This window comes from Lethenteron reissneri, chromosome 47 (genome assembly GCF_015708825.2).
Source record: "Lethenteron reissneri isolate LAM-NWPU_2019-01 chromosome 47, ASM1570882v1, whole genome shotgun sequence".
NCBI classification, from domain to species: domain Eukaryota; kingdom Metazoa; phylum Chordata; class Hyperoartia; order Petromyzontiformes; family Petromyzontidae; genus Lethenteron; species Lethenteron reissneri.
Window position 1 is genome coordinate 401,526 of NC_083825.1, and position 19,019 is coordinate 420,544.

General features: G+C 49.6%; 1 protein-coding gene across 2 annotated transcripts in view; it reads right to left on the reverse strand.

Annotated features, from left to right (window-relative positions):
• Nucleotides 1–19,019, reverse strand: part of LOC133354559 (calcium/calmodulin-dependent protein kinase type II delta chain-like) — an 88,210-nt gene that overhangs the window by 12,330 nt on the left and 56,861 nt on the right. For both annotated transcript variants that reach the window (XM_061571492.1, XM_061571493.1), the window contains exons 4-12: nt 18,053–18,107; nt 6,686–6,751; nt 6,102–6,174; nt 5,295–5,397; nt 4,227–4,310; nt 3,413–3,507; nt 2,305–2,427; nt 1,552–1,635; nt 88–130 (exon numbers count right to left, since the gene is read on the reverse strand). In XM_061571492.1, the coding sequence (XP_061427476.1) occupies nt 88–130; nt 1,552–1,635; nt 2,305–2,427; nt 3,413–3,507; nt 4,227–4,310; nt 5,295–5,397; nt 6,102–6,174; nt 6,686–6,751; nt 18,053–18,107 (726 nt within the window). The remainder of the gene's footprint in view (nt 1–87; nt 131–1,551; nt 1,636–2,304; nt 2,428–3,412; nt 3,508–4,226; nt 4,311–5,294; nt 5,398–6,101; nt 6,175–6,685; nt 6,752–18,052; nt 18,108–19,019) is intronic.

Consider the following 19,019-nt stretch of genomic DNA (forward strand, 5'->3'; position numbering starts at 1 on the left):
TCCCCACACTCGCACACGCTCACGAGCGCATGCACGCACACGCACAGACACAGAACAAACGGCGGCACGGAGCGAGAGAGGCGCTACCTGAGAAGTTCCGCGTGGCGAGCATGGTGGTGAGGATGGCTCCCTGCAGTGCAAGTCGAGTGTGACGGCCGTCGGCACACCCGTGGAGGGCACCGTGGGACAGCAAAGAGGGTTTGGGGAACACACACCGGCAGCATCGACGAGGTGAGCAACAGGGGAGCGGCGGAGTAGCGCTTCGCGCGCTGCGCTACGAACCCCGGAAACCCGAGTTCGATTCCCGCTCACGGTCAACACCAGCGATGATTATCTGAACCGGTCCTGGGCCTCCCCTAGGTCGACTCAGCCTCAAATGAGTATCTGGTGTGGTGCGTAAACATCGCCACTGCGGAGACAAAGGCAGCCGGGCATGGTGTTGGCCACCCGCCCCCTCGTGTGCCATGCTGGCCTTAACAGGTGCTCGCTAACAGCACTTGTCCCAACAGTCAGTTAAGGCTACAAGGGGGATCTTTGTCTTTGTGTGTGCGCTTGCACAGCCACAACTTCGCCATCGTCTCAACGACTCAAGTCAGTTAACCCATAGCGCCTGGGGGGTCTGCGCCGTGACCTCCTTGCCCGCAAGTCTTTTTGATTCTTCACATGGCCCCAAAAGTGCACCTAGCCCGGCGCAAGTGCTGTGGTGATGGCAAGTTTATTTTGTGTAACCAGGTGAGATCTCGAGAGACCAGGAGGAGTCTCATTTGCGCGTGTGACCCGAGTCGGTCAAAATGACGAAAGACAAAAAACCGTTAAGCACAGCGACGAGTGTCGACGTCACTCGGCCAATGGCGACTTTAAAAAGAAATGAGTCAATGGACGTGTGTGTGTGCGATTGGCGTGTAAGCACGTGGGAGTCTCCAGGCAAATAGGAACTTCCTTGACACGACGGAGAATTAAGTCGTCACGTCGCCGGTTTGACAGATGGGAAAGTTCCGCCCTTCCACACCTACGTTTTCGACATTTTTAAAGATGTGGGTAATCATTATCATAACAACGAAGTGGCTCTGTGCTCGAGTGCAGGGTGTCAAATAATTAGGACTGCCATTCACATCGCATGTAAAATTTGCCCACCTTTCTTGATAAGGGAGAAAGCCCTAAAAATACCACGGTTAATTGGGTGTGCTAGGGCAAACGTTGCTTTTCATCCACGCCAGGATGGTGGGCGACGCATTTAAGTCTGCGTGCCAAACCGTTGACTTGCAACACAAGAACGCGCCGTGCAGTTACGCGCTTACTCTCGTAGAGAGAGAGAACGACTCAAAGAGGGGCGAGGAGGAACCGCAGGCACAAGCAATTGCCCAAGCCCTGCAGTCCTCTATACAGTAAAGGTGTTATCAGCCAAACGATAATATGTCGCCTGTGTTTACTAAAACTAGAATTCCCTTTCAACGACATCACGAATTATTTAGGGGGATGGTTTATAGGTATAAAAACACTCGCTGCCATCCACGCTAATCCAGGCACGTTATGTTCCCATCCCTTCCTTGCCTTGAGCTTGCGCCGGGCGTTGAACTTCTTGAGGCATTCGACCGTCTCCTGCCTGTGCATGCACGACGCCACGGTCGAGCGTTGCTGTGGGAAGGAGGGGGCGGGGACACGTCACACGTGACATGAGTGCGTCATACGTGGCGCGGGCGAGTTGCCCGCTAACCCAAGACGCGAGCACGTGCGGGACACGCAACCACGTTGCTTATTTGGCACGAGAGTGTTACTTACGCAGCGCAGGGCATGTAACACAAGACACAAGGACATGAGCGTGGCAAGACACCAACACACAGGTACACGACACCAACACGCTTGTACATAACGAGGATGAGATGAACAAGGTACGGGTCTGCAGTTAAGCAACAAGCGCACGTACATGATCGTGAGCACACATTGGACACCGCAATCACGTGACACGTGACATGAGCATATTATACGTAGCATGCAGCACATTTACATAGAACACCGGTGCATTGTACACAGCAAAAAGACATTACGCACATGCCACGAATGAGTTAAACAAAGCACAGGTATGTTTTTCGTGAAACACGAGCACATGCAAGATACGAGAGCATGACACGGATCACAGAGACGTCACACACACACACACGCGTGACATGTGCATATAACACTGTCAGCCACAGTGGAGCGATAGTGGACCACTCGTCATCCACAGTGCACCACTTAGCAACACTGAGCCAGTAGTCGGACACAGTGCATCACGCTCAGAGCCACTGTTCGGCCGTAAACACTCACGAAGATCCAGGGGTGGATGAGGGCCTCAGAGGCCGTGATACGCTTGGCCGGATTTATCGTCAGCATCTGGTTGATGAGACTCTTGGCCTCTGGGGTGACAGTGTCCCACTCGGGTGACGGGAACTGCACGCGCGGCGCAGGAGACACAAAAGGCAAAACCCACAGTCATGAACAAAATGGGACCCAATCAAACTCACGTTCGTCAAGGACAAAATATATAAACAGTGGCTGGTTGCCCTGCACGCGCTGGAAGAATGAGGCTGTCACATGCAGCATAGGTAGTTCGGGTCCGCGTACTGTGTGGGAATTCAGCGTTATCCGCTTCAGCAGGTCGCTGTCGAGCGACTACGCTAAGAGTTCCGAATGGACTCTGACTCAAGACGGCGATGGGCCAATCAGATAAATTTGGCCAAAAAGACAAAACGCCCCTTTTAAAAATATTCATTAGATTTCTGCTGTACACAAGAACAAAGGCCCGTCGCAGAACGTTGGGCGACAAAAAAACAACGGCATGCAAATATCCACCAGGCCCATGTACCCGACACGTCCTGGTTAATGACCTTTTTGTTTTTTAAAAGGTGGCAATGTATTAAACAACGTGGACCAGAGAGCACGTGTCCTCACTCGCTGGGCCTTCACCACAAAGATCATGGGGGATGCGTGGATGTGGCGGAGTTGTGTGGTTGTGCCTGGGTTGTGCATCTTGTTTGTGTGGCTGTGGGAGGTTGTGTAGCCGTGTGGGGAGCGGTAGTGTCGCGGTTAGCACACTGCACTACGAACCCGGCGACCCGAGTTCGATTCCCGCTTACGTCCACCACGAGTGACGATTATCTGAACCGGTCTTGGGCCTCCCCTAGGTGGACTCAGCATCAAATGAGTACCTGATGCAGTGTGTAAACATGGGCGTGGTGCTGGCGACCCACCCCCTCGTGTGCCATGCCGGCATGAATAGGTGCTACTTGCTGACAGCACTTGCCCCAACAGTCTGCTCCGGCTTTGTGTTCGTCTTTGTGGCTGTGTGTAGCTGTGTGTGGCCGTGTGGCCATATGGGCATTTGTGGGAGGTTGTTTGGCTGCGAGTCGCCCTGGGTGTGTTGTTGTGCTCTCACGTCGTAGGCTCCGGCCTTGATCTGCTGATACAGGCGGTGCTGATCCTCATCCCAGAAGGGAGGGTACCCAACCAGCAAGATGTACAGGATCACTCCTATACACACACACCCACGCATACGCGCACGCGTTAGAGACCGAGACAAGGATCTCCTATGTAACATTTAGCAGACTGTTGGGGTAAGTGCTTTTGGTGAGTGCCTATGAAAGCCGGCACAGCACGTAATTTAGTACATGTATACACACAGACAAAGACCAAACTGTAGCCCTGAACAGAATACTGTGGCAGGCGCTGTTAGTTGGAACCTTCAATGCTAAGGCCGGCATGGCGCACAAAGGGTTGGTGTGGCCGGCGCCGAAATGTTTACACACCGCAGCAGGTACCCATTTAAGGCTGAATTGAACATTGAGAAGACCCGAGACAAATTATGGGTTCATAGTGCAATGCGCATGCCACTGTGCCACCGCTCCCCGTAAAACACACAAACACACACTTGTGCACACACATGATGAAGATTCACATTTAGCTTCAGAGGCTGCGTTGGCAAGTGTTGTTAGCAAGCACCTATTAACCTTCGGGATAACACTTAAAGGAACTGGTGTTTCCAACACCATTCACACCCTAGTTCTACCCGGCACTCATTGTTGCTATTGTTAAAATACCACCATTCTTAAAGTGTCACAGTAGTTATCATTGTCACCACAGTGTTTCTATTGTTGTAGACAATAGTGTTGTTAGTATGGTTACAATCGCAGAGATCGCTGGCGATTGTTGTTCAGTGGCGGTCATACACGGGGGCTGGGGGAATGTCTCACCGCACGCCCACATGTCCACGGGTTTTCCGTACGGATCCTTCCGGAGCACCTCCGGGGACAGATATCCCGGCGTGCCAGCAAAACCTGGATGCAACGGACGTGGCCCTCGTGAACAACTAATTACGAATCGGTGCATAATCAGAGAAAACCGTGCACAATCAGAAAAATAAATATTAAATTAAATACAAATCCCATACTGCAAGTTGGCTCAGACAAATCACTTTAAAAAACCATTTGTAGCAAAATTGAATTGCGGAAACATCAAAATGGAATCAGGGTGATTATTGTACCATTATTGCACTACTGGGTGCCATGGTAGCAAGATGTTAACTACCTCACCTGATATACATGAGGTCGTGGGTTCGACCCCAACCCTCCACGTTTAGATTGTTTGGCCACTATAAATATTTCCACATGATAAGCCACTTCGTTGAGCCATCATTTGTGGCCTGGTCACCTGTGAAAAAGAGCTCTTTGACTCGAAGTGGGCCTTCTCTTGTCATATCAATGACCCCATTGACACACAACCCCTAACCATAAATGTTTTTCTGGGTAGGATCTCGTAGATATAAATGTGTCGTTAACCCGCCACTATCCGACACAGCCAATTAGTAAGGTCAGTCACGTAAACAAATCGTGCCGATTAACTACTACGTCAGCACACCGCTTGTGTGTTGGATAGTAAAGCCATCATCAGGTGATTTGCCAGAATTGCTAAGAAATCTTCTTGTTTTGGTCCTAAATAGAATATGGGTTATGTCATCACTGTGAAGACCAGAGAGGGGTCAATGCAGGCATATAAATTGCAAAGGATTATGTTAATCTGAGCATATGCAGTGCCTATTACTGGCTGGGTTACAGTTACTCAGCCCACAGTGGAATGCTTTTATTGTCCCACCTCCAATTACCTTTGTTGGTAACGCACGGTGCGAAAGAAGTTCAACATAGACGCCTACATTTTGTTGATCTGAGAAAACGCAGCACACAGCGAAAGCCGACGTGTCCAAACCGAAACAACCCCCGAGGCAGGCAGCTGTGTGGGGGATTGTCGCCAGCGCGAGCGCTTACCGAACCAGGCCTGCTGCTCGCCCTGCACCTCGATGGCCAGGCCAAAGTCGGCCAGCTTCACCGCCGCACCCTTCGTCTTGCTCGCCAGCAGCAGGTTCTCGGGCTGACGATGGCGCCGTCGGTCGGCATCGTCGCGACAATAGCCGGCGGGTCGGGTTGGCGTTAGCGAGCACACGCAGACGGCGGAGGAGATCGCCTCGTTAGCGCGGTATAACAAGCCCAGAGAGCGTTGTCCGTGCACGAGCTTAAGTACAGCAAGCGCATTATACTTAAATTTCGTGAGTTATATTTAAATAATTATAAAATCCTGTAATAGCTCTATCAGTTTACTGGTGGATGAAGTTTCCCTCCCTGTGTTTAATTACGCGTGTGTCTGTGTGTGCAACACTCGTTACCCAACTGACACATACAAATTAATTACTCAGATTGCCATGCTGTATTATATCAGTTTCGTTGATATTCATAGTTACTGCCTCCTTTGCCCTTTCAATCCATTGCTGGATGAAGGTCCACACCCCCCCACCCCCCGATTCCTTGGCGGTCATGGGGGGGTTGTTTGACCGTACTTCAAACACGTTGGGTCAGCACGAGTTGGATCCCCGGACCGTTTGAGGCATCGCTCTCCACCGACGTTAGCCGTGGTCAGGGATAGAACTCAGGCCGACAGGTTCACTCATCGTGCACTCCTAACCCCTGCACAACCACTCTGCCCCCATTTACTCGTGATAATCATACTAATGCAATACAATTGTCCTGGGGATTGATCATGAACCCGACGGCGGCAAAGATGGCAATGCGGAAGATCACCTTCAAGTCCCTGTGCACGATGCCCAGCTGATGGCAGTGCAGAACAGCCTCCAGGATCTGCTGGATGCAGTGGCTGGTGGAGGTGGCAGGAGTTCCCCCCGCGGTGGTGGTGTTGGTATCAGTGATGGTGTTGGTAGTACCAATGGTGGTGTTGGTGTTGGTAGAAAAAGTAGTGGTGGTGGTAGTGGTATTGGCAGTACAGGTGGCGGCGGCGGTGGTGGCGGTGGTGGCGGTGTGGCATGAACGGGAACAGGGGCGGCACACGGGAGCAGAGACGGGTCCAGCAGTGAGCAGAGGTCCAATGTCAGAGGTTAAGCATCAACGCGGCGCGACTGCAGGCGGCAGTGCCGCGGCTTCAAACTCGACCGCCGCGGCAGAGGCAACGCAGCCGTGGGGGGAGGGGGGAGGACACTTAATTACGCGGATCGCACACAATCCATCGACACGAACACGTGACAACACGCGCGCACACACACGGGGGGGAGCTGCTCAGCTGGGGGGGCCGTGGCAAACGAGCCGTGGCGGAGCTCGCGTGGCGGCAGTCGTCAAGGAGCGTCGCGCTGGGGCTACCGGCACAGCGTTACCTGGCGTCGGCCTCGCTGTAGTATTCCCGCGCCACGATGTCTTCGAACAATTCCCCTCCGGTCACGCTGAAGCACACACGCACACGCACACACACACGAGGACACAATTGCGGACGAGCAGATGCACGCGTGTAAATACCAAAAACACAACTTGAACACAGGGGAGGACGTAAAAACCGATTAAACCTGTGACGCGGAGAGTAATGAAATGGGCGGCCGTGAGAAGGTGCAATTAGGAAGGCATCGTGAAGCACGGGTCCCGGCGACAATAGTGCCGGATCTCGTCAGGTCTCAGAAGCCAAGCAGGGCCGAGCCTGGATAGCGGTTGGATGTGCAACCGCCGTGTGCGCACAGCAGGTTTGTCATCGGTGGCCAGGGGGTGGGCAGCAGTAGAGGAACCAGAGCAAAATCCACTGTTGTGCTGTATTATGCTCCTACCCCCTCCATGCCAGTGGTTCTCAACGGGGGTACGTGGATTGCTGGGGGTACACGTGGCAATGTCCAAGGGGGGTACGTGAGGTGATTTATAAATGTGCTAAATTATATCATACATGAGTCATTGGTGAATAATCATGAATGAATCTGTCAATATAAAATAACTACGATGAAACGTAAATCCATATGGTAGCCTAGAACGATATAAAAGACCGTTCTGAACTCATTGATTGTAAACAATGATTCAAAGAGTAATCAGCAAGCGCGAACAAATTACGTCATGCATACAGAGCGTTCGTTATTTTTTTTTTTATCCGCTTGAAGTTACTCGCGAGGATACCTCACAAAATGGACAATTGATTAAAATATTGATATTTATTATTGTACATTTTTTACTCAGAACCGTGCTGGGTGAGGCAAGTGGGGTAACTCTGATAATTGGTTCTTTACCCTTCTATCTGGCAACAAAACTGACACCTTTTTGCAAGGAGTCATGTTTGCATAGACCGCAATACCTGCAGTCATAAATACAAACAAAAGACATAACTCTGATAATGTGCACTGTCCTTGAAGTTGATTGGTCCACACCCGAGACAGCTTTCCTTCGAGCCTAGTCTCATATGGGTTGGACCAGATGACGCCAAAAGGCGCCTTTTGGCGTCATCTGGTCCAACCCATATGAGACTAGGCTCGAAGGAAAGCTGTCTCGGGTGTGGACCAATCAACTTCAAGGACAGTGCACATCATCAGAGTTATGTCTTTTGTTTGTATTTATGACTGCAGGTATTGCGGTCTATGCAAACATGACTCCTTGCAAAAAGGTGTCAGTTTTGTTGCCAGATAGAAGGGTAAAGAACCAATTATCATATTTTTACTGGCAAATGAGGTCCCCATAGTGGGGTAACTCTGTTGAAACAAAATTTAACAAGGGGTACATTAACCAAAAATAGGTTGAGAACCGCTCCTCTATGGCTCCTCCAACCTTCACCAACGCGTACCAACCAGCGTGGCCGAGTAAGGTCAAAAAAACACCACGTGCCGCACGGCGATGGAAGGGGGGGTGGTGGTAGCGGCCCTAATTGACAAGAGGGCCCTACGCACGTTGCACTGCTGCAGTAAATCAGAAACGCCGCGGTTGTTGTGACGATTGCGACGACGCCGATGCAAGCGACACGGAAACCGGCAATGGGTTCAAAGCGTGGACACCGTCGGGTCAAGAAAGGTTTCTGCCGTTTGGCGAGCGCCGCTCCTAAATCCGAATTCGCCGATTGATGGATGGCTCCGCCGCCCGCACCCCCGGAGCAATAAAAAGCAACACGAGGTGGGTGGGTGTGGAGAAAGCTGCGCGATAAAAGGTTTTACGTCTGAGGAGCGGCGGCAACGGGGGAATCTGGTGGGGGGGGGGGGTCAAAGGTCGCAGCTTTTGGACCCGGAATGCGGGGGCGGCGGTGGGCCAAACGTGCCACTTATGGCCAGGCCGGTGCACTTCGTACGGCAGTGAGCGATCCCGCAAAGTGAGTGCACAGCTCTTAGCGCACTGACTAAGGGCCGCGATGGGACCCGAGGGATGAGTTTATTTCATTTCATCTTTAAAAAAAATTCTGCTGCCGCCAATACGTTCTATGGGCGTCGACGAGGATGGGCTCAAAAGTTGCCAAGAAGGGGACGCTTTCGGTTGCCCGCCTCCCGGCACCTTTGTCCATCAATCTCACACCCGCGAATCTCAATCACACGCCTGCGTTTCCAAAACTCTCGCACCTGCGTCTCAATCTCACACTTGGTCTCTCCCCACCGTATACGTGCGTGGGCGTCCTGTGTTTTTTTTTCTTCCCCCGCAGTGCTTGCTACTTCTCTCTGGTCTACTTCTCTTTCCCTCTCTCTTAAGCTCAAACCCGTGCCTCCCAAAGTCACGTCCGCACCACGCGACCTCACAGCCAGCCGTGTCTTCCTTCCTGACCACACGCCCAACAGTGTACGTCTGTCGAGTGCAGTGTTTATAAAAGTTAAATACAAAAACCTTTACAAATATATTTACGTCCTTGCCTCCTATTATAACCTGATTGTGTGATAAGTATCACGAGACAAAATAATCCAAACGGATCTCACAGAAGTGCAGAAGTGGATAGGGCAGAACTACTGTTGTGGTCCCTTCAGGTTATCTCTGGTCCACACAGTAGCACACACCACCTCCCCACCCGCCCTGCCACTGAGAATAATCTTCACCTCGTGTCGGTTAAACCTATAACTTTAAATCTCGCACTTGGAATTTGGCTAAATTAAGAACTAAATTTAACACATCTTCTTTTTTGTTTTGCGGTCATTGATGACATGGCTGAGACCATCAATAGACTACCCTCGAGAATTTGTTTTAAATCACAGAAGGCCACCTGCATTCGAACTTGTGGTCTGAGTGGTTGCCGGCTCAGTGCTCCGAGCTGTGAGCCACCCAGCCATAAAGTCTGATCGTGTAGGTACAGCCAGTGTTCCGTCCCCTAGAATCTCGTGTCACATGAGCAGCACCGAGACGCTACTGGGTGGTGACCTGGCCCAGCAGCAGCGTATTTGCTGCTTGGGGCAGAGGTCCAGGGTTCGAGTGAAGCGGCTGCCCTGGTTAGGGGCACCGCGGTGGCGAGATGTTAACTCCCTTGCCTGGTATACAGGAGGTCGTGGGTTCTATTCTGACTTTGGTGCCTGTATATTTGGAGTATTTGGCTACTATAAATTTACACACGATAAGCCACTTCCGTTGTGCTATCATTTGTGGCCAGGTGGCTTCTGAAAAACTATATAGCTCAGTGGACCTTATCTGGAAAAAAAAATAGTTTAGTGTTTATCGTAGTTTATTACTGCCGGTGTAATAACCATAATAACATTACACGCTGTCTGCTGCGCAATTACTCAATTGGGATTATAGAGAGCAATCATCGCCCCCTACTGTCAGTCTAAGGCCCCAGGTCACTCTTGAAAATGAAAACTATCTTGGTCTCTTGAGTTAGTGCTGCTCAGTGGACATCTCAAGACATGAGAATCCATGGGGCATCCCCCTGTATCTTTTCAATCACCTGTCTAACACAAGAAACCACCAAGAAGCTCACTGGCCGAGTACAACATTGACCATTCCACACACTTACATCATCACGATCATCATGATCAGCCACGATCTATCCACTGCTGCATGAACGTCTCACCAAGCCATCGCCACCTATTGCACCTTTCATGCACAATGGTCGCCCATCAAACGGCGTCATTCATACTCAACCCTGCTTAGCTTCCGAGATCTGGTGAGATTTGGTGCATTCCAGACCATTTGGTTGTAGGCTGCAGGTAACATCCAGGATTAACGTCCTTCATGATTTAATATCCATCAGGCCTTTTTAGTAAGTACCGTACAACTCTGAAGGGTGACCTTGCTGTTTAATGTGGTGGGCATACAAAAACCCAGAAGGGGAGGGGGGGAGCACAACAGTAAATTCTAAAACTTTGAGCATTGTTCAACGCTAAACAGAAGGAACATCGATACCATCTGGTTTCGCCCATCGTGCATTCTGCTCTGGCTCTCACCCCCCCATGTATTGGAAAATGGGGTAAATGAAAGCCCACCCACTGAAGTTCAACTCCCACCACAGGGCCCCTCCCCCAGTGTGGGGCCTGTAGCATATGTTATAAAGGGGCCCCGAAAGTAATTGTTTTTTTTAATTTGCTATACAGCCAGATTATACGACAAATCGCTAACCTTAAACACCTGGTCGTTCATTAAAGTTGAAAGCGGTATAGTACTATAGTGATAGAGCAAGTGCAGAATCACTGTACCGGAATTGATAGCTTGAAAGCATTTAGTGCGGGGCCCTTGAAATTGCGGGGCCCGTAGCTACATGTGTAGTAGCTACTTGTGTAGTAGCTACATGTGTAGTAGCTACATGTGTAGTAGCTACTACACATGTAGCTACATGTGTAGTAGCTACTACATGTGTAGTAGCTACTTGTGCTACGAGGATAATCCAGGAAAGCCCTCCCCGCAATCCCTCACTTCCTCAACACTAAAGGGACCGCTGCACAAATCGATAGTCACCGACCACGACTGTAATCCAACAACACACCTCGACCGAAGTGGAATCCCTTTTGTATTCACAGTGGCTTCATACGGGAAATTCAGAATGTTTTTCAGAATCCGAATATTTATTCATATCGGAGAAATCCGATGAGCTATAATGCTCTTTTCACAGATGTCCAGTAGGGCCGGATAAGAATAAATTAGCGCCATCCCACGGTCACAAACTAACCTCTTGACGTGAATAAAAGATTCCCTCACGGCAGGCGTTCGAGAATAAAAATAAACCTTGCGGCATCGCAGGGGCCCACGAGCGATGGCGAGCGCGCGTATTATTCTCGCGCGGCGGCGTTGTTGTTATTAAAAACGATGCATTCGTGTGGTCACAGGTAATCAATGCAAAGTGAATGTCACGAAGTTTTTTGTTTGTTCATTTTGAAAAACGGACCACACAGTTCCCGTGAGCTAGAGCTGCACGGCGTGCCGTCGCGTAGCGTTCCAAACGCCGCACGAACGCAGCGTCTGTTTCTAAGGGAACCCGGGGTGCAGTGCGAGCGGTCGCAGTCATGCGTGTAGAAGAGCACGACAATGATCGCCCTCCTGGGGGAGATTTTGTTTTCACGGTGTGCAGAGCACAGGCCATTGAGGCCCTATTGAGAAAACTTTTTTTAATTCAATAAAACTTAACTAGTTTTTATTTTACCAGGTGAGGCCCACTAAACTAAATAGATATTTTTCAAAAGTGACCTCGCCACAAATTTATAGCTCAACAAAGTGGCTTATAGGTGTGGAAATGTATCGCAGCTGAATACTCTAAACGCGTGATGATTCTACATGTGGAGGGAAAAACCAGAGGACCCAAGAAAAAAAGATCAGCACGACCCCAGGGAAATAAGAGAGACACGCAAACTCTAAAAAAACAGGCTCCGTCAGGGTCGGGATCAAACCCACGAGCGCCTGTATACCAGGCAAAGCAGTTCACATCTCGCCACCGCGGCGCCTCAAGTGGCCGCCAGCAACAAACAGCACTATTCAATGTGTAGCTCGTGAGTTGAGATGTCTCTTGAATGGAGCAAGGTACAAGCCGGAGCCTCGGTGGTGGCCATGCACGTGGCCTGCACGTGGCCTGCACTCCAGCACTGTGGAGGCAGCGAGGGTTGGTGGACCACCGCACAAAATGTGCAACTCCCTTCCCCCGTGGGCTTCAAGTAAGTGCCATACCCTCGCTCGCCAGGAGAAGGCAGTACAGCAAGCGGACTCATCGCCATCTGTTTTCATCTGTACCGGGATAGAGTGTTGGTTGTCCCCTCCCACGCGTGGGCTTTTCTGGTTTGCTCCAGTTTCCTCTCACTTGGTATAATTAACACTCATTATTAATTGGCTGTTGAAAGAGAGTCTTGTGACTCAAGTGTAGCTCTCCTGGATAAATAAATACGATTTTTTAACCTTTTGGGGGGGGGGGGGGGGGGGAGACGATAGGGAGGGATTTACAATGTGGAGGAGCACGAGGGAAGACACGGAAATAGAAGCAGAAAAAGAATCTCTTACAACAAACCTTGCCAAGCACAATCAACAAGTTATAACTCTTGGTCTTGATGGTGCTGCATGCTGCCAGCTGCGGGAAGTGCAGGGCTTTTCAGCCTGTGCTTTGCAAACGTTTCTGGAATACCCTTGCCGCTTGTATCCAGCAGCTTGGTCCCCCCCTCCCTCCACTGCCCTTCTTTATTGCCCTATTAGAAACAAAAACAGAGCGTACTTGCAAATGCGGCTAACTTTTTTGCCTAGTGCCTTTTGATCTCATTATATTTGCAATTTTTAGTGCATTTGCATTAAATGCCCCGTTCGTTAGTCGTACAATATTCCCTAAGGAACTCCCTGTCCTAGTTCTCTGTAATTCATGCGTTTTTTATCTTTTGTTGATGCTTAGCTCATGCGCGCACTACGTAAGTTTGCCGGGCAAACAGTCTAGACGGGGATAATTGGCGTAACAAATCACGGAAGCTCAAAGTCAGCCCCGCTACTGGGCAATACCTGTAAATGCTAAGGAGCATCGCGCACAAAGCTCCGCCATGGCTCAGCAGGGGGCACCCAGAGGGGGAGGGGGGGGCACAATCTGGGTGTGCCGTGAAAATGTCACGCAGGGCGCGCGTACGATAGAAGCACTGCACCAAAAAGGTGTAAACTAAAACGCTATATTTTTTGTATGAAAAGAAAAGAAAACACAAATGCACCATTATTTGCCTCCCGGGCATCAATTTGTCAATGCCACAGATGATTGCGGTTTTATGATTTCTCCGGCTCGAGCAAGGTGGGCTCGTTACTAACGTGGTAATGAGCCAACTGGGATTAAGTAACGTCCCTTCAATCGGCAGCCTATTCAATAAGTGTGCATAGGTCAACATTTCTCGTAGTTTGACAATTAGGGAAGCCAATTATAATTGTTTCTTTTATTTTGCATCCGGACTTCACCTGGCGATAGCAGTACAGTAGTTAACAGCCATTCAGTGAAGTAGTCAACAAGTTTTGATAGAAATGTTTAAAAACAAAGATAAAAAGACAAATATCTCCGTATATCCTTAACAGACTGCTGAGGCAAGTGCTGTTCGCGAGCACCGATGAAGGCTGGCACGGCACACGAGCAGGTGGGTGGCTAACACCATGCCTGGTCGCCTTCGTCTCCCCAGTGCTAATGTTTTCCCCCCACTCCACCAGTTGCCCATTCAAGACTGGGTCAACCCAAACGCTACTCAGTCAAGCATCTTAGCCACACTAAATAGGGTACTCGAGGGGAGTGTGCTAAAATCAACACGTTACGGAAACCATCTCATTATTACAGCCAAGGTAAGCCCTAATTATTTTTAGCGTTATTCTTGGACAACACGACGGTGTACGTTAATTATGTGGTTGCCCGCCAAAAAGTATTTAAAATTCCTTTTTTGGCTCTTGGTATTGAAAAATGGTCCACTCCGGAGCTAAAAGATTTGGTCAGGTAATTTGGCTTAAGGTTCCTCGCTTAATGAGGTGATGAATAATAAAGATCTGCATGTCTAATATGCGCCTGACATGGCAGCAATTACAGGAGAATTTCTCGTAAAAAAATGGGCATTTTAATTTTCAAGTTAAAAAATATGTAAATTTGGGTCAGAGGTTGAATTGAATATGGGAAGAAAATCATACAAATTCTGGTACTGTTCGCAATTTAGCATAACCATGAGGACGAGCAATTGTGAGAGAGAGAAAACTATCATTCATTATATAAAATAAGGTAGTCATTTTATTTTTTTGTATATGGACCATAATGAATGTAAATTGAATAGATTAAAAATAAAGAGCAAATCATTCATTTCTCTTTTGAGAGGCAGGCACATTTAGAGTGGATTTGCCAAAAACACCTGATCAGCAAGGCCAAGACACTTTAATTCATCAATGCCCACTTAATATTTCATTTTCCCTTTTCAATTACATTCATTTTTCTCTTTTATTTGGGGTTTTCCAATTATTCTGCCCTTTGTCCTACCTAGCCGCATTCCGCTTCCACATACCTCACCGCAGCTTTACACCCTTCTGCCGAGAAGCATTCACCATCAACCAAGGCTCCGCGACACTTCCAATATCGCCTTGCAGGCAACACCAGCACAGTCGATGTCTTCATTGAACCGACGTTTCGAATGTTGCATCTTTCCAATTGATTCATTCCAAGTCGGCTATTCTGTCCATTGAAAAAAAAAAAACAGTGTAGCCTTAATAGACTGTTGGGACAAGTGCTGTTAGCGAGCACCTATTAAGGCCAGCACAGCACACGAGGGGGTGGGTAGCCAGAACCACGCCCGACCGTCTATATCTCCCCAGTGGGGATGTTTACACACCACACAAGATACTCATGAGGCTGAGTCGACCTAGAGGAGGCCCAGGAACAGTTCAGATATTAGTCACTGGTGTTGGCCATGAGCGGGAATCGAACTGGGGTCGCCGGGTTCGTAGCGCAGCGCGCTAACCGCTGCACAACTGCACTACCACTATTCTGACCACTGCCTTATCTTGCCATCAAAACGAACCGCTTAGTCACGCAGTCTCAGAGGCATCGATATTCCCCACCCTCCAGCATCTCCTGCCAACTCCATCTTCATCTCCTTCCCCACCCCTCCGTTCTGTTTGAAGCCGACGTTAGGTCAGCGTTGGATAAAAACTGGCACAGCTCAAACCTCGATCCACTCCGTGCTGATGCCATCCACGTGAAGGGATGAGTGGATGGGCTCACCGCCGACCGGACGCGTTAAAGAGCGGCCTGCACGATAGCAAACGAGCCGATTCTTGCATCACACACCTCCTACATCCAACTTCTCGCCCAGACTGCCTCAGAAAGTCTACACGCTCATTGTATGGATGTTGAACTTTTCGCACTGTACGTAGCTAACCGTGCTTATCGTAGGGGGTTAAAGTGGGGGGGGGGGGGGGGAAGTCTTCATCCTGGTTATGCCTCCAGATTTGAGAGGCTCTCTCCTGCCTTGCAGCAGTGGCTCTGGGCCCGTAATCTTTCCGCGATAGCTTCCAAATCCGAAGCCCGATCCTGATCGGCGACAGCGTCTCACCTCCTCGCTCCCTTTGGGAAATTTAAAATCGCTGGTTCCTCTGTCCAATTCTCGACAACATCAAGTTCCTCGGCACCACTCTCGACTCCACAGCAACTCCGTCTTTGTTCCATCTGCAGTGACACGTCTATAACAACCATCTCGCCACGCATCCTCCTTGACACCCGTCATCCTCGGCTAGATTCCCTCGCCTTCAACTCCCTCCACAAGTTTCCCATGGACAGCAGGGTCGGCTACAAGATCCCTTGCCTGTGCCACCACGCCTCTACCTGTGAATCATCCACCATATCTTTAGTCGCTCCCTCCAGCCTGCACGACAGCTCACGGTGGAACCCTCCACAGGCAACCGACTCACGACCTCCTCCCTCCCACCTCTCTACACCAAGGAGCAGGGCCGCCACTGCCCGGCGTCTTTTTCTCCGTGGCAGCCCCCGTGTCGCGCTCAGCTCCTCCCACCTTACACGACAGCTCATCGTGGAATGCTCCACAGCAGAATGACTCACCGCCCCGGCCTCCCCATTCCCCCCCAACCCCCGCACCCTCCCTCTAAAAGCGGGGCAGGGCAGGAATATATTTTCCAGAGTTCAGCCCCAGAAAGCTCTGGCTGAAATGAAAAGCCCTGGTGACAATTCAGAGTTGCGAGGTAATTCAAGAAGCGATTGTAATTGTTATTGTTTTGTTTACATTGTGGTGAATGTAGTGTATGTACGCATGTATGTTGAACTTCTTTCGCACCGGACGCAGCCAACCATGCAAATCGGAGGTGTGGGAAAAGGAAAACAAACTAAAGACAAAAAGCAGTTCGAAATGAATTAATTTTCAATCAAAAAATTTCAATCTCGAAAGTAGCAACTAGCAGCTGCAGGGAATCTCATCAATCTCTGACATGAACCTAAAAATAAAAAAACCACACATTCGCTCCACTTCAAGTTTGATCACATCAATCACCAGCAGCATGTAATTCCTAATCTAGGGTGGGTTGACGATTCTTTGATCTCCATCTACATCTCTTGCTATCTCTCCCTTGTTTCAATCAAACCTCCAGACACTCCCTTTCTTGTCTCGCATAAAATCGATCTTAACCAGGAATGCACAACTCTGCCAATCCCTCGTCTCATTAAATGACGAATAAAACAAAATCATCCTCAGGCAGCCACGATCGATCCACCGGTGGATTAAAATCTCTGGAAAGCTGCCGCTGAATCAACCCACGACTCGCCAACGTAGAAACCCACCTGGGCGCACCCCCCTGCCACCCGAGCTTATTTCATCGCTCCCATCTCATCTGTCGACATTATCTCGGACACGACCACAATATGCCAACACGAAGCGGGTGCGGCGAGATTTCTCAGAACACTCGCCCGAGAACGGCCCCGCGACGACTCCGTCGGGCGCGCCGCGCCATGCTGCACTACCGCTCTGCAGCGCGCGTTCGTACCTGTGCACCCACACCGGTAAACTCTGGCTCCCGCGAGATGTCTGCTCAGCATCGGCAATATGGGAATTACTCCCCAGAGCCAAAAGGCCACCTCTGCCGGTGGATTGTTTCAACCCAATTTGTGAGCCTCCTTTTGAAAGCCGAGGCCTGGATCAGAGTGCGAAGTCATTAAAGGCTGAGAGCCAGATCATGCCACTGTGAAATTACACTACCTGGGCTCTGTTGAGCCTGCTTGACATGGTCACATTTTCTTTCATCCGTCCCTTCCCAACAATAAATGGATTGCGTTTCCAAGGGAATGTCCACGGAGGAGATGGAGTGCTGAAATTCAGCTCGTGTGGATTATTAGGATAGTGAGCAGTGGGCGATGGCTTGGGCAGGTCATTATACAGCGGTGGTTTCATCATGGCTGACGATGTTTACGATAACTCCGTGTGGCTTTAATATAGTCAACTTAATTATTTGAGATAATGGAGAGGGAGGGTGGAAGAGACAGATAACCCAGATAAAAAAAAATACAAATAATGTAAAAACACGTGCATATTAGATCATACACGCGTGGTTGTTGTTTATCTACAGAGAATGGGGGGAGGTGGTGAGGATGGAGAATGCGTCATCAGTTTTTAATGCCGCTTAAAAATGTACCGGTTCCTTGCCGACGCGTTTGTGTTCCCATGGGCACTGAGTCACCGTCCCTCGATGTGCGAAAAATTTGTTTTCCCAAAATTACAACAAAAAACTTTTCATAAACACAGTTAATCTGCAACCCAGATCATCCTCCCAGGGATTACAATCAAGAGTTAGCGCTGGGTACAGTATAGTTTATCGGAGGATGTTATTTGACAAAGAGGACTTACAGATCGAAGAGCAGGTAATGGAATCCTTCTTCCGAGATGCTGTCATGTAGACGCACTGTGGAAAGGGTGGGGGTGGAGAAAAGATGATGAATGTGAATATAATGAGCTCATGAAAAAATATATTTTCATTTAAATTTAAGTTTGATTGGCACTCAACAAAGACAAAGATCCCCTGTGTAGCCTTAACAGACTATTGGAGAAAGTCCTGTGAGTGAGCACCTATGACGGCTGGCATAACACACGAGGAGGTGGGTGGCCAGCACCACGCCCGGCCACCTTTGTCTCCCGAGTGGTGATGTTTACACACCGCACCAGGCGAGTCGACATAGGGGAGACCGAGGACCGTTTCAGATAATTGGTGACTGGTGGTGGCCATGAGCGGGAATCTAATCCGGATCACCGGGATCATAGTGCAGTGTGCTATCGCCTCCCCACACAACACAAAGACAAATATCCCCCGTGTAGCTTTAACAGACTGTTGGGGCAAGTGCTGTAAGCAAGGACCGATGAAGGCCCCACAACACGCACACAGGCACACAAGCAAATGCAAAGACAAGAAGAGCACTCTCCTAGCTTGTCATTACAGAACGCCAGAGCAAGTGTGCTCAGCTGTTGTATATTGATATTAGCACAGCGATAGAGCCGAGGGTGTTTGTGTGTGGCCGAAACACCACACATGCCCAGCCAACGTTGTCTTCTCAGCACCGACACGAGGCCACACCACACCAGGTACAGCTTAGTTTTAATCAGAGTCGACCGAGATATCTAGATATTATTAGAAGCCACCAATGTGCAGGTCGAGGTATTACCGAGATGAAACGCATTCACAATGGGTTTTTTACATGCATGTGCAGGCCATTTTGTCAATCCACTGCTGGATGAGGGCCTCCCCACTCAGTGCTGGTTTTGGGGATTATTTGACGATCCTTGCACCACTATGGTCAGTGCAGGGTTATAAAGATATGGG